At 51.5% G+C, this 15,578-nt stretch overlaps 1 protein-coding gene across 1 annotated transcript in view; it reads left to right on the top strand.

The window, feature by feature from the left end:
• SDK1 (sidekick cell adhesion molecule 1) overlaps positions 1-15,578 on the top strand; it is an 816,979-nt gene that overhangs the window by 711,088 nt on the left and 90,313 nt on the right. The window contains exons 23-28 of the mRNA XM_079943718.1: positions 1,262-1,371; positions 3,031-3,181; positions 3,741-3,978; positions 11,196-11,311; positions 12,632-12,821; positions 14,898-14,996. Of these exons, the coding sequence (XP_079799844.1) occupies positions 1,262-1,371; positions 3,031-3,181; positions 3,741-3,978; positions 11,196-11,311; positions 12,632-12,821; positions 14,898-14,996 (904 nt within the window). The remainder of the gene's footprint in view (positions 1-1,261; positions 1,372-3,030; positions 3,182-3,740; positions 3,979-11,195; positions 11,312-12,631; positions 12,822-14,897; positions 14,997-15,578) is intronic.

Raw genomic sequence — 15,578 nt, 5'->3', positions numbered from 1 at the left:
CCTGTGGCCGCACCGCGCTTTGCTTCTCCGTCATCCGTTGATGGACACTCGTGCTGCTTCTTCCCTTGGCCGCTGTGAGCAGAGCGGCCGTGAACGTGTGTGTACGAGGACCTGCGGAAGAACCAGTTTGCACTTCTTCTGGGTGTAGACCCAGCGGTGGAAGCGCTGGGTCACGTGGTGATTCTAGGTTTTTGAGGAGGTGCCAAGCCACTTTCACGTGTTTAGTCAAGGGTATTTGGAGTTTTGCGCTCAGTTTCTTGGGGACTCATGCCGCCCGGCCCCGTGTTTGCTGTCCCCCTCTCATCCTCCGCGTCCGTTTCTCCAGTTTACCAAGGTCGTGTGAATTCTCGTGCCACCCTCCCATGACCACCTGCCAGCCTACCTGGGACAGGGATGCAGGGACATGAAGAGAACTCAGAGGCTTCCCTGGCTCGTGGTGACTCGGGTCCCCCCGTTGTTCTCTTGCGGGGACAGGCCCTGGGGCTCTGCAAGGCGGCGCGAGTGGGGCAGAGAGACTGGGGCAGGCAGAATTCGACACTGCCTCAGAAGGTGGCGAGAACCACGAGATGTGTGGCTCGGGGGCAGGCTGGGTGGTCCTGGGAGGGTCAGAGCCACGTGAAAATACCTCCAGGGCAGCCGACTGGACGGGAAGTTCACGGACGGGGAATAAATCAGCAGGAATGGGTCCCTGGGCAGGACCAGAGGGCGGGCAGGGCGCCCCACTTGGAAAGGGCTCAGCTGTGCCCCGAGGCGGGTCCTTACCACCTCAGCAGCGAGTCCCCTGCGGAAGGACCTCTGGTGTCCCGGCCAGCGGCGGTGTCTTTGGTGTGTGTTTGGGCAGAAGGGGTCAGGGTGGGAGCGGGAAAGGCTGAGGCCGCTGCTCGGCTGCAGTGGAAGTGGCTCTGAACCCTCCGTGAGGACACCCGGCCACCCAGGTCCCGTGGGGTCCTGGGCAGGTCTTCTCTGACGAGTTATCCCCTCAGCAGGAATGAAGGACCCGACAGCCAGGTCCTCTCCTGCACCCGCGGCCTCAGAGCGCTCGGGCAGTTGTGCCCAGGTCCTGACTGTGAGCTGGTGCCCGAAACCCCCCCAGACCCAGTGGCAGGGACAGAGGAGCCCACGTCTCAGAGGCACGGGTGGGGGTGTGCACACACAGGACTCAACTCGCCCCACTCGTGGGGGACACTGGGCGGCCACACGTACATGAATGGCAGCCTCCGCCCTGTGTCGTCCAGCTGGTCCCAAGACCTCCCTTCCCCAGGTTGGAGCCGTCGGCGACGAGGAAGAGTGGGTTACCCTCTACGAGGAGGAGAATGAACCTGACGCCCAGACGCTGCAGATCCCGAACCTCACGCCCTACACTCATTACAGGTGAGAGCAGCGGGCCGTGAACCCCGCACGAGGAGGGGGTGCCCCCACCCACAGGTGGCCCCATCTGCAGTAGTGAAACCTGGCTGCATGAGTGTAGGCGAGACTCTTCCAGGTGGACCTAACAGTAAAGTCAACCTTTCGGGGCACGAGACACGGTCGAGTGTTATTCCAGGGAGGTGGTACCCGATGCTAGGTCAGCCACGCCCCCTACCACCAACGCCGCTGACCAGGCAGCCAGCAGCATGGCTGGTACATTAGGCTTAGTAGCCAAGGCCCACGTGGTTGGAGATGTGGTGCTTTTCTTTACAAAACTCCACGACCTCTGGGGACTGTTACCGTGCCGTGTGTACACAGAGCAGGCGTCCTCAGAGCACCCTTCTGCTTCCCCCTCCCCGCCCAGGACTAGCAGTGATCAAGCACTTAATGTGCCATTTAACCTTTGCTCCTTGATCCTGAAACCTATCCAGGCAGTACACCCTTGGCCTTAACAAAGGGTAGGCTGGTCATGGGCTGGTAGAGACATCGTGACTCCCCCATAAGGTCACTGAAGGAGGTGGAATTTCCAGTTATCACCAGATGCTGAGTTTGATAAGGTCGCTGTTCTGCCAGGATGGATACATTTCATAAGATCGGGGAACAAAAGACTAAGAATGACTAATTCAGGGAGTAAAAGGTGAGCTGTTACGTCTTTTTGCGAAGGACACTTTCAGTACGATACAGCAGGCTTAGGGGTTTTGGAAAAAACCTGATGAGAGATGCTGTTTAACTTACATTCATTTTACCATCCTTCCTAAGATTAGAGCAGATGAATCAAGATACACTTGTTTTTAGAGAAAAATATTCAGCATAAAATGACCTGTTGGGATGCAAGACTTGCCGTGGGAAATTAGTATAAGCTATACAGTCATTTCCAAGATCAGAAAGTGTGATTAGAGATCAGTGAACCTGTCTTAAAAGCACGTAAATTTAGGAAGCCCCTCTAATTAATATGTGTGTCTACTTAGGATATTTGTCTGGTATATAAGTTCAATTCGAATAGTTGTACATATTAATAGAGAAGAGATAAAAACTGAGAACATTAACATCGACTTTAAAGAACATCTAATTCCACCCTCGTTTTATAGACAAGGAAAAAGGCAAGTCAGCGATGGGGTGAGAGTCGCAGGGTGTGGAGTCTGGGGCCCTTGCTCGTCTCCTGAACCAACAGAGGATGGGTTGCAGGGCACCCTTGGTCATTAAGAGACGCTGGAATTTCAAAGCTGTCATCTGGTAGCGACGTTGTGGCATTCCACTTCCGTTAAAGAGCTACTTGAGCTCTAATCTGGTCTCGCCCTGAACTTGAACCAGCCAAGGGCATCTGACGGCACAGGTTCTGGCCACGTAACCCATCCAGTCACGCTTCCCTCGGAACGGGAAACTGCTGAGTTGCGGTGCCTTTACCATTCTGTGGAGGCTTTTAGGGCAAGAGGCCATATATGTAATTCACATTTTTAATGAAACCAGGTGGAAAGAGCGCGGCCTTGAGCAATGGCCTCTGTGATACGGGCAGACACGTATCTGCCCCCGCCCACCTCGTACCCCTGGAAGTTGTGGGCGGGTTTCCATCCTTCCACATTACCTCTTGTGCAGAGTAACTCCGGTCGTGGGCTTTGCTTCCAGGTTCCGAATGAGGCAGGTGAACGTCGTCGGTGCCAGCCCCTTCAGTCAGTCCTCCCGGGTCATCCAGACCCTGCAGGCCCCCCCGGACGTGGCCCCCACCAGCATCACCGTCCGCACCGCAAGCGAGACCAGCCTGCGGCTCCGCTGGGTGGTGAGTTGGGAGGTGGGGGGCCTGCGTGGGAGCCCAGAGCTTAGTCATTTCCTAGTCTTGCCTTGTCCCGGTCCAAACTAATCTCATCGTTAAACCAGGAAGTATTGCATTTTGCAGTCGGTGTTGGATCTCAGAGCAGCCCCCGCTTCTTATTAATTAGTAGCATGACTCACTGGCTTCTTGGAACCGAGGAATATCTTTGGGGAGGAAAGCCGCTGGCCCTGCAGGCTGAACCTGTTAAGTCCTTAAGCCAGGTTGACACGGAACCAATACTCGGTATTTGTAAGAGAGCCAGGTTGATATTGAATCAGAACATTTCCCCACAAAATTAAGCTGAAATGTATGAAAAGAAATTATGTCCAGCCAAAGTTACTGAAAGGACTTCATTTAATTAACAGAAGAAAAGTTCCAGGGGAAAGTAGAATAAAGGTCATAAGAATATTCACCCCAGAACATCTCTTCCGGGGACTTGGCCCCCTAAGACAGGCCCGTGCATGGAGACCCTCACGGGGGGCGGCCCCAAGACCTTGGCTCACCGCGGACTGTTGTCCACTTCCAGCCGCTGCCCGACTCGCAGTACAATGGGAACCCCGAGTCCGTGGGCTACAGAGTTACGTGCTGGCGTCCCGACCTCCCGTCCACTGCGCTGGCCCAAGTCATCAGCGACCGGCTGGAGAGGGAGCTCACAGTCGAGGGGCTGGAGGAGTGGACAGAGTACGAGCTGCAGATGCAGGCCTTCAACGCCATCGGGGCCGGGCCCTGGAGCGAGTCCGTGCGGGGCCGGACACGGGAGTCAGGTGAGACGAGGGCTGGCCGGGCCCTCCCCGTGTCTCCCTGGAGACCGAGCAGAGCGTCCGCAGTGTCACTGGCATCTCGCTGGTTCATCCCCCACTCCCCTGCCATGTCTATGTTGACACTTTCCTGAGTAATTAGGTCCAACTGCATCAGAGCCCATGACGCTGCTTTGAAATTGATGATGAATTCTACCAGGGGCTAGACTCGCATTATTACCTTTTTAATTAGGGGTAATTCTCACCACCAATGATGAAAAGTAGGAGTGTACAGAGACTCTAAGGAGGTCTTTATAATGCAAGGAGTTCGGGACCTCCTTCTGATAAAGTCACGTGTGTGACGTGCTGAGCCTCCCCTGCGCTAGAAAATAGCCCCTCAAAAGTTCGATTGCTTTAGCACAATGGCAGTTTATTTCTCTCTCATTACAGCCTAAGATGGGTGTTCTTGTTGTTGGGTGGCTCTCGTCCATGAGGTGATTCAAGGACCCAGGCTCTGCTGTCCTGTAAATTAACCACCATCTGCATGCAGCTGCCAGAGGGGAAGAATGAGCAAAGGGTGGGCGCACCTGTGTCTTAACACCTGCGCAGAAATGGCACACACCCCTCTGCTCATGTCCGCGGGGCTCGGGCCACCGCTTATGGTCAGGAAGGAAAGGAAAACTTTCAGTGGTCTCTCTGGAGAATGCTCTTCTTCTAGGCTTTGCGGTCAACATGGTTTGCAGGACCCTTACTGGCCTGGTTCGAGTTTGTAGAAACACAGAAAAGTGTTGCTAACACTTTAAGGACGCACAGGACAGCTCTTTCTGAAATAGTGAGGTTTTCTCCTGAAAAGGAAGAACGTCTCTGCTCCTCTCACCATCCCCTTACCCCGCGATGCTCTCCCAGTGCTTGATATATCCCGTGGGGGGCAGGGGCGGGGGGGGGGGCGCTGTTCAATACCTTCCTGACCTCTGCCCAACGAGGGGTGAGAAGAAGGTAGAAAGTCTGAGATGGTGAACTAGCTCCATTGTGACTCAGCTGTTTCCTCAGAGGCTTCCTGAGCCCAGGGTGTGTCCTGTCTTCCCAAGGCTCCACAGGTACAAAAGCAGAGAGGTCACCCTGGAAGCCCGTGTGGGACGCAAGGGCAGCCAGGGGAAGCCAGCACCTCCCAGCAGCTGTTTCCACGCTGGACACCTCAAAATGTAATAAGTACATTTAAATTAATTAAAGACTTTTAGTAGGAAGATGAATAAGTTCTGAGTAACCTTATGTACAGCATAGTGATTATAGAAAGTTGTTAAGAACTGAATCACTGTGTTGTACACCTGGAACCAGTATAATACTGTATGTCAGTTATAATTCAAAAAAAAAAAAGAGAGAGTCACTAAGAGAGTAGATCTTAAACATTGTCACCACAAAAAAGAAAAATAAACAGTAATTATGTGACCTAATGGAGGCGTTAGCAAATGCTCTGGTGGTAATCATCTTGCAGTGTATGAGATTAAAATGTGCAACATGTTTGCATGTTGTACACCCCAGTCTTACACAATGTTATATACAAATCATATCTCAGTAAAGCTGGAAATGAATATTAAAGTATTTAATTATTAAAGGAAAGCATGAACACTTTAAGTAGAGATTATAATGCCATTTTAAACAGTTTTTTTTTTTTTTTTAGGAAAAACAAAGTCATTGAATAAACCACTCTGATTGAGGTAAAAAGTAGGTTAGACACTGATAAAGAGGGAATTACCAAACTGGAAGCTGGAAATGAGTAAAAAAACCCTCAAAATACAGTGCTAAGACATCAAGATTGAAAGTATGATAGAGAGGTTAAGAGACATAAAGAACAGAATGAGAAGGTCCAACATACATTTAATAAGACTCAGAAGAGAAGGGGGGGGGAATGAGAGGGAGGAAATATGTGGAGATTATGGCCGAGAAATTCCAGAACTGATATAAGACATTATGTATCTGACTGAAGTCGTGAATCCTGAACAGAATAAATAAAAATAAGTCTGCCCCAAGATGCACTGCACTACACCTGCAAATGCAGAAGCCACAGAGCATCTTAAAGACATCTGGAGCAAAGGCATCTTGCCTACAAAGACCATTGGAAGCCAACTTCTCGAGAACAGGAGAGGCCAGAAGGCAATGGAATGATGGTCTTGAAGGAGCTGAAAGTAAATAACTGTCAACCTCGAATTGTACGCCTGGCTGCACCTTCCAAGGATGTTGTTCAGAAAACAACAAACTACATGTTATGTAAAGATGAAGAAAGTGTCATTCAAAACAGAAAATAATACTTTGGGGTAAGTTTTCAAAGAACAAAGTAAACCAGTGGCAAAACTGCTGCACTGAGACTCTGGTTTTGTAAAAATCCTTCCAGCTGCTGCACGGCCATCTTTCCAGTGGTCAGAGGCCATCGCTCTATGTGTGAACTCACTCCAGTGTTTTCTTCTACCTCTGCTCTCCTCAGACGATCTTGGATCATCTCTTACGTGGACTCTGAAAAGACTTTGCCGAGCAGTGTCGTTGTCTGAGGTATAGATTTTGTATCCAGAAAAGCACTGTGGGCTCGCTTTCGTCTCGGTTGACAGATGTGTGTGCGTGTGGCCAGAAGAGGACCGCGTGCAGGCCAGCGGGGCTGACTGTGGCCAGGCTCATAGTTCGCTTGCTGAGAAAGCTTCTGATCTCAAGGGAGAACTGTTCCTACAGCTTACACTTTGCTTTGCCAGCTTTCCCGTTCTTTCTTCTTTTGAGGGTTATGGCTTACAGAAAATTATCTTTCGTTTTTAACTGAATGTTTGTTCAGTGAGAAATTTTGGTTCAACGCATATCTCTTGGAGAAGAAGAGAACAATTTTGGTTCAACTTGATAATAGGGTTATTACAACTTGATAATAGGGTTATTGATCTTCATTTCAAGATATGGGTGGTTCAGATTTCAGATTTTTTTTTTTTTTTTTTGTGATACGCGGGCCTCTCACGGTTGTGGCCTCTCCCATCGCGGAGCACAGGCTCTGGACACGCAGGCTCCGCGGCCATGGCTCACGGGCCCAGCCGCTCCGCGGCATGTGGGATCTTCCCGGACTGGGGCACAAACCCGTGTCCCCTGCATCGGCAGGAGGACTCTCAACCACTGCACCACCGGGGAAGCCCTCAGATATTTTTAATACCAGAAGAGTGGGCTCCTTGGGACCCCTTATGGGCTGTCCTCTCCTCTAGGGAAACTGGTGCTGTCATGTTGGCCCCTCCATCTGGGGCTGGTCCTGGAGGGGTTCAGTACCCCCACCTCCAAATGGAGCTTCCAGAACCTTCTGCTGCAGGAAGCTTCTCACCTCTGACCCACAAGCCCCTCCCAGCTGTGGCAGCTCTGATATCTTGCCTTCCCTGGTGCTGCCGAGGTTGGGCAGGTAGCCTCCCCAGCAGAGAAATCAGCCCCTTCAGATGACTTGTCCTGCCAATCACTGCTCAGCATTGGGCAAAGAGGGTGAAGGGGCTACACGGGCCCACTGGCGGAGTGCTACCACCACCACTGATGAGGACGGAGAGGGGTTGGAGAGAACTGGTGGGGAGAGGAGAGCTGCACTCCCACCTCTGGAACCCAGCGTCACCTCAGTGAAGATAGCCATCCATCAGTGCTTAGAAACAGCACGGTGCGCAGACGCGCTGAAAGCCAGCAATGGAGGTACCGAGCAGAACGTCTTGAACCACATTTAAATGAGGTTTCCAGTTTTGAAGTGCAGTCAAGCTGATTTCATGACACCTTACGATATATTATAATATATTATAAGGGTAAATGAGGCCCTAAAAATCAAAGAGACTACATGAGGAGTAGCTGTGAGCTGAGGGGTGGGAAACCCTGTAGAGGAGAGAGAACAACTGAAGGAAAAACGCATTTTAAATGGTATTGTTTTTAATGAAAGGGGAGATTCTAGGATGGTCTCAAAACTCAAGATATCAGGTTGGGAAAGAAGTTGAATCTCCTTCCAGTTAGGTAATGAGTAAGATTTTTTTTTTTCAAATCTTAAAAACATAAATACTTTGTAATTAGATGGCAGAGTTTATCCTGGTGGGACTCGAAGCAGCTGAAATGTTCATCCTGAACACTGCGATTTTCTCTGCCTGTCTTCTCATTAGGAAACCAGCTGTGTTCTAGGCGCCGGGGCTGAGTTGCTGTGATCACAGGGTTGCCCTCACTCTCTGGAGATGTGGATGGCCTGCCAGTAAATGGTTTCACATGTCACTGCATCTTAGGAAATCAGCTATTATTTGTAGATCTACAGTGAGAATTGGGCATTCATGGTTTCAAAGATTAACCCGAAGGAAGCAGTTAAGGATTGAGAGGTTGACCGTTTGTGTTGCTATGACAATGGCTTCTCTCTTCACAGTCAGGGATGGGAGTTTAGAACATAGCACTAGTATCTTGGGCATAGAGTATATTTTCTGCTCTCACCTGATTCTAAATAAAGTCAGGAAATGAAGTTAGGTAAATGGGAGGCGTACCTTCTCTTTGAATGCTAATGACTCCTTTAATTCACAGTTGATTCCAGGTGCCAGCTTATCCCTCAGTTTTTTAGAAAATAAGCATGGGTGTAAACAGTGTCCTGGTAACTGCCTCGGAAGTTACGACACCCGGTGGGGGCCCCCAAGGCACAGAGAGCACAGGTGACGCCGTGGGAGCCACCGCCAGAGGCAGGGGGACACAGGGCGGCATGTGTGGCAAGCATGCTCCCCTTCAGGGGGCTGAGTTAACCGGAAACAGTGAAGATTCTTTTCCTGTGACACTTATCTGCTCAAATAAATTAATATTCTTTTGTTGAATGACTGAATAACGGAATGAATGACTCTCAACTGACATATTTGGGAAGAAAAAATTTTTATCGGCCCAGTGGGCTGACTTGCATCTTCTCTCTCCAGAAATGCCAGGAGGGCCCCTGTGCTTGGGACTAACAGGCACCGACAGTGGCATCTCTGTTTTGTGGGCACTGGCAGCCGGTCTGGTGCCTGAGTTCTGAGGACAGTCAGTCAGTGTAGCAAGTGGACAAAGGGAGGGGGGCCACTGCCTCCTGGGCATCGAGCCAGGGAAGTCGCCCTTTCCTGGGGCTTGCAGCCCTCCCAGGACAGAGGTGGCTGAGCCCAGGTTCAGTGTCCCCCAGAAGCTCGCCCTGTGCGGTGGCAGCCTGTTGCTGGGCCTCCTCTTCTCTCCATCTCAGACCTGCCAGTCGTGGGAACGACCAGATCAAGCTTGCGACGACGGAGCAGCACCTGTTCCAGGCCCAGCATGAATCCTGGCATGTTTTTCTTAAAGCCTGTGTTCATTTCCTGGGGCTGCAGTAACAAAGGACCCAAACTGTTGGCTTCAAACAACAGATATATGTTCTCTCGTAGTTCTGGAGGCCAGAAGGTGGAGACCGAGGCGTCAGCAGAGCCGTACTCCCCCTCTGGAGGGGCCGGGAGGGCCTGTCACAGCCAGCCCCCAGCTTCCAGAAGCTCCTGGGCCGTGGCAGCACAAGCCTAGTCCTGCCAGGGGGTTCTCCCCACGTGCACATCTGTTTCTTCTCATACGGACACCAGTCCTATTGGATTAGGGCCTACACTACCCCTGTGTGACCTCACGTTATTAATTACATCTGTAACAACCCTGTTTCCAAATAAGGTCACGTTCTGGGTAGTGGGGTCAGGACTCCAGCACAGGAGCTTGAGGGGACACAATTCAACCCACAACAAAGACCAAATCACTTCAGTGTAGGAACTCTAGGAATCATAGGTTGGGAGCACTGTCGTCGTGCAAACACACATTACTTTCCGGATTCAGACTAACTGACTAACAGAGTCACCTTCACAGTGTCTGTGCCATGAGGAGGAAGTACTTACGCGTGAGTGAGCGAATGGGTGGATGGGTGAATAGATGAGTGAGCGAATGGATGGGTGAATGAATGGATGAGTGAGCCAATGGATGGGTGAGCCAATGGATGGGTGAGCCAATGGATGGGTGAGCCAATGGATGGATAAGTGAGTGAATGGATGGGTGAGTGAGCGAATGGATGGATGGGCGAATGGATGAGTGAGCGAATGGATGAGTGAGCCAATGGATGGGTGAGCGAATGGATGAGTGAGCGAATGGATGGGTGAGCGAATGGATGGGTGAGCGAATGGATGAGTGAGCGAATGGAAGGATGAGTGAATGGATGAGTGAGCAAATGGATGGATGAGTGAATGGATGGATGGGTGAATGGATGAGTGAGCAAATGGATGGGTGAGTGAATGGAAGGATGAGTGAATGGTTGAGTGAGCAAATGGTTGAGTGAGTGAATGGATGGATGAGTGAGCAAATGGATGAGTGAGCGAATGGATGGATAAGTGAGTGAATGGATGGATGAGTGAGCGAATGGATGAGTGAGCGAATGGATGGGTGAGCCAATGGATGGGTGAGCCAATGGATGGGTGAGCCAATGGATGGATAAGTGAGTGAATGGATGGGTGAGTGAGCGAATGGATGGATGGGCGAATGGATGAGTGAGCGAATGGATGAGTGAGCCAATGGATGGGTGAGCGAATGGATGAGTGAGCGAATGGATGGGTGAGCGAATGGATGGGTGAGCGAATGGATGGGTGAGTGAGCAAGTGAATGAATCAGTGAGTGAATGAAGGAAAGAGTGAACCAGCCCACAGGGCGGTCCTGGGGGGTGACTGAGAAGACGCCAAAGCCCCGTCACGTGTTATGTACCCATGAGATTCGTGAACTTGACGTGTTCTCCTTTTCGACCGTGGAGGCTCTGGGGGGTGCTGAGAGCTGCCCTTTTCTTGGTGCCTGTTACTCCCAGACAGGGATGTGCACTTGGTAACCCTCCCCTCCCCTCCCCTCCCCTCCCCTCTCCACCCACCTGCCCCCCCACAAAGTGCCCCGTTTGGAGATGTCAGTAAACTGGTGTATGACGGTGAGGATTTCCGTCTAGGATGAAAGTCACAGTTCTCACAAGTTAATATAAGACTCAGACGAAGCTTGTTTTCTTGCTGGGTGGACTCAGGTAAAATTGAGCTCCTAAATACCCAGGATTTATGGAATTTGTTGCTAATATTAAAGAGATTTACATTTCTGTGCAGGTTTAATCTGATCACTGCAAAATGTTCAGAATACACTGCTGTTTCAAGGACTTGATTATGTGGGTAAAAATGAGACCTTTATTAGTAGAAGCCTTTAGACTTTGGGCGCCAATCTATTTAACTCATTCTCTGCAGTTCCTTCAGCCGCCCCTGAAAACGTGTCAGCCGAGGCCGTCAGCTCCACCCAGATTTTACTGACGTGGGCTTCGGTGCCCGAGCAGGACCAGAATGGGCTCATACTGGGCTACAAGGTATGTGCTCAGGTGACCTTCCTCCGCCCACGCTGTGACGGTGCTGTCACCTGTCTCCCCAAACCCGTGAGCGCACATTTTCCTGCCGATCTGCAGCTCTGGCCTGTCTCCTGATCCCACGTCACTTGTCTCGTCTACCTTCGTCACAGGCTGGAGATGAGGCTTCGGTGTTCCCTCTTCCTGTGGGCCAAGACAAGGCACTAAAAGCTCTGAGCCCGTTTCCTCTCTTGTAAAGTGGGAGGAGTGATGGCAGCTCCCTCCCAGGGCTGGTGTGGGAAGTGGCTTTTTCTGTGAAATGCTAAGGACGTATCATGAGATCCCTGCGCGTGTGTCTGCACGTGTGTCATCAGCGGTGAGGGTTGGACACCTTCCAGCTTCTCTGGAAGGCGTTTCTGGGTTTAGTCTTGTGTGTGTTTACCCAGACCCTTAAAAACCTACTCTGTTTTTGTTCCATCCCCTCCCCCAAGAAGCAGGACAGATCTTCCTGGATTTGGCCACAAGGCCACGCTTGTCTCGTTCACTGCCGCCTTCTCCTCCCCGCTCTCCATCATTTAGATCCTATTCTGTTTCCCCACCTGTTCTCATGCCCTCCCCTGACCCCGGCACCCTGATGGCTCCCTTCTGGCCCCTTTAGACATGGCGACCCCACTGCGTGGGTTCAGTGACCAGCACTCCACGCCCCCTACCTGGACCCTGGAGAAGAGCGCTCGCCAAGCCCTTTTCAAAGTCCCCCCTGATGAGCCCCTCTTTTACGGCCCTCTGGTCACTGATCTGAGGGACCAGTTCCGAGAGGGTGAGCTTAGGGAATAAGGGGGAGCAGGCGGGCCGTGGAGGGGGCATCTCAGCGTGCTGTGTCTGCAGCGTGGGCAGTAACTAGCCCAGGGGTGGGGCCTCGGGTTCAGGGGGAGAGCACAGGTCCCCTGAGGCAGGAGCCTAATGTCCCAGTAAGCCGGGCACACGAGTGGCTGCTGGCCCCTTGCACGGAAGCAGCACGTCTCTGTGTTCCTAGCGAGCCCTGGTTTCAGTGGCTGCCACTGGGCACCTGAAACCCTGTGAATTACAGCGGGGCGTCTGGCTCTCCCAGTCCGGCCATGGCTGGGGCACATCTCCAGCTGCCTTCCAGTCTGGAGTCCAGCTGCTTCATCTCCATCTTTCCCCCAAAATGCCAGTGGATAGGAATTAGATCCCTAAGCCCTCAACACGGCTGCCCAGGGGGAGGACCCTCAGTTGCCTGGTCCTTGCCGCGTGGTCCAGGCCCGCGAGGCCCCGCCTTGCACACCGTCCTCCTGACACCCCCCCCCCCCCGTGTGTCATGCTCAGATCCTGTACCGCGCCAGAGATCTGGATCCTGAGCCCAGGAGCCACGTGGTCCGCGGGAACCACACGCAGTCCGCGCTGCTGGCGGGTCTGGGCAAGTTCGTGCTGTACGAGCTCCGGGTGCTGGCCTTCACCCGCGTCGGGAACGGGGTCCCCAGCTCGCCCCCCATCCTGGAGCGGACCAAAGACGACGGTACGTCGACGGCTTGCCTCTGCCCGTCTCCCAGGTTTGCTGTCGCCATCCAAACCCTTTGGATGGTTGTCATTTTTAACTGACTTTTCAAAACACTCTTTTTTCTTCGTTTCAGCACAGGAAAACAAAACAAAGTTGTTTTCTGGTCACTGAGCGCTTCTATGGCCAGTTTCAGCCGGAGTGAATGTTCACAGCCTAATTAACAGCCTGAGCACAGTTTCATCGTAGCTCTGCTGTAGGCAGTGCAGTAAAGGCCGGGCAGCTGGGCCAGAAAAACCTAAGGCCTGGTGGTGTTGGCACAAACCTGGCTGAAAACCCCACTGCAGACCCCGTGCCGCAATTCTAGATCCTCTGGGCTTCCCGCTCGCGTTTGCATAGTAAGGGGTCATTAGAGGCCCCACAGAGTGCGGCGTGTGACGGGCTCCCAGGATACCCGGGGTTCGCAGCCTCCGTAACAAGTACATCTTGACGGCATTGTCTAAATCATCAGGAAATACGTTTCTCCACCTTGCAGATGTCAAACACTTAAAGGTTAGCTGCTTTACATGATCTGTGTTAAATAGACCATGATGAATATTCTGGGGGAAAATGCCAGTCTCCCCCCAAAACACCCAGGCTCAGAAGCAGCTGACAGAAGTGAAACACCCATAGATTTTCTTAAGCATCTTTACTGAAGTAATTAAATCAAGCCCCGAACGCACTCTGACCGATGAGTTGACAACGTTCTCTCCGTGTTCCTGGGAGACACCCGTAGCTGGGCCTCCCCTGGGTCAGAAGAGGGGGCGCCTTGAACCTGGTCCTTCCCTGGGAGCTGGTCTCAGGGCGGCTGGAGTCTGAGAGGGACCGTGTAACCTCAAGGTCATGTCTTTGCAAAACTATATGCTCTGTCGAGGGCCACACACATAAAAAGTAACAGGAGCTTTTAGGAACTGTTCCTCAGACTCGGGCAGTTATCACGGTTTCTTCCCAAAGTATAGGCTGGGGAGAGTCATGGACTGATTTCTCTTTCTCTCTCACAATCCCGATGTAAACGTGTTTCTCCTTCCCCTCATTTCATTGTGATGCAAATGATCAGCCTTGGGGACAGTGAGGGGGCAGAAACCACAGAAGACAGACGTCAGAGTTTCCTATTCGTGAATTGGTCCTGGTGTGTGAGCCCGTGGCCTCCTTCATTCATTTATTTTACCTGAACACAGGGGTCATGACACATGTTTATAATTTAAAATACTGTTCTCAACCTAATAGCTTGAGGCAGAATCCAGCAGCCCTGGAATGACTGTAACGCACGTCGTTTTATGTGTGTATTGATTGCTGCAAGCTCATTGCCTCTTACCTGGGAACCAATCAGTTCTTAAGTTCCAACAAGAAGTTCCCATGCTGGCCACACGCTTGCTCGCCTCTCCATTTAAGTAAATATATTTTACGACGGCCGTGACGCTATTATTCAATGGTGCCGGGATACATAGCTGGTTTTTGAATTACTGCTGCACCAGACCGCACAGAAGCACTATTCCGTGTGTTTGTGGACATCAACTCTTAATTTTCTGGGATAATGCGGGAGAGGGGTCCTGTGCCTAAGAGAAAAATCATTGGTTATAGCCATGTTACTTGGTCAGTAATGGTAACCTCCATTGGGAGGTGGGAGGGACCTTCGGCCACCTTATTTATCTGACACCTGCTTGGTGGATGTCCAGCCCAGGAGAGGAATCAGCTCAGATTGGTGAAATCTCTCCTGTGACTTGACGTACCCTCTACGATGCTGTTTAGCGACTGGGCCGCTAGCTTTAAGTAACACGCTCACAGGACTCACAGCATAGCTCATGAGCACTGCTTACGCCGCTTGGAAAGCAGATGAGCTGGATTCAGAATGAGGCATTTTCTCAAAGTCATTAGGGAGACACACAGAGATTCCAAAAGTCACTTTCCCAGAACTGAGAGTAACTCACCCATGAACGGTGTCATCGGCAGTCATGACTGTCCTCGGCCAGCCCACAGAACCCTCCCCCATGAGGCCCCGTCGTGTACCCACGTGACATCCCAGCGGCGCCTGAGTCACCGGTCTTTTTCTCCCTTCAGCCCCAGGCCCACCCGTGAGGCTTGTGTTCCCAGAGGTGAGACTCACGTCTGTGCGGATCGTGTGGCAGCCACCGGAGGAGCCCAACGGCGTTATTCTGGGTAAGGGAGCGGCAGTGACTAAGGAGATCACAGCTTAGAGACAGATCACAGCTTAGAGGGAGATAGCAAACAGATCGATTTCATCTATTTTTATTAGATGTCTAAGAGGTTAAAAAAAAAATCCTGTCTGCAGCAGCCTGGTGTCTTCTGAACTGAGAGACTGCAGCCCTCTAACTGTGTCCTGCACTAAGGTTTCTTTGCAGAATGAAATGTACATTTTGTTAGCCCAGAGTTTCGTGTTCGTTCGTGGTTCGTGGCAGTCTGTACTTGACCTTCCGTCCGCTCTGAAATAACCCAGCTATTTTGATGTGTGTTTGGAAAACCACGGGCTTGTTTTTCTTGGAAGATTCACTCCCAGGCTTTGATCCGATGTCCCGGAGACGTCTGTCTTCCGCTGCAGGGCCTGCACCGAACCCTTTGAGGAAGTTTCCCAAGTGAACTGCATGCTTAGGTCTCCGGGAAATGGTTTACTCTGAACTTTTCACTCAGAGCAGCAGCTCTGATAACTTTGATGAAAAGCCTTAATCTGTCCTAGTTTCCTAAAGGCAGCAAATTTTATTTTGAAAAATCATCAGCCCCTTT

Source organism: Stenella coeruleoalba (assembly GCF_951394435.1).
Source record: "Stenella coeruleoalba genome assembly, chromosome: 15".
In the NCBI taxonomy this organism is placed as follows: domain Eukaryota; kingdom Metazoa; phylum Chordata; class Mammalia; order Artiodactyla; family Delphinidae; genus Stenella; species Stenella coeruleoalba.
The sequence above is the reverse complement of the archived record's forward strand: the minus strand, read 5'-3'. Positions and strand labels throughout refer to the sequence as shown.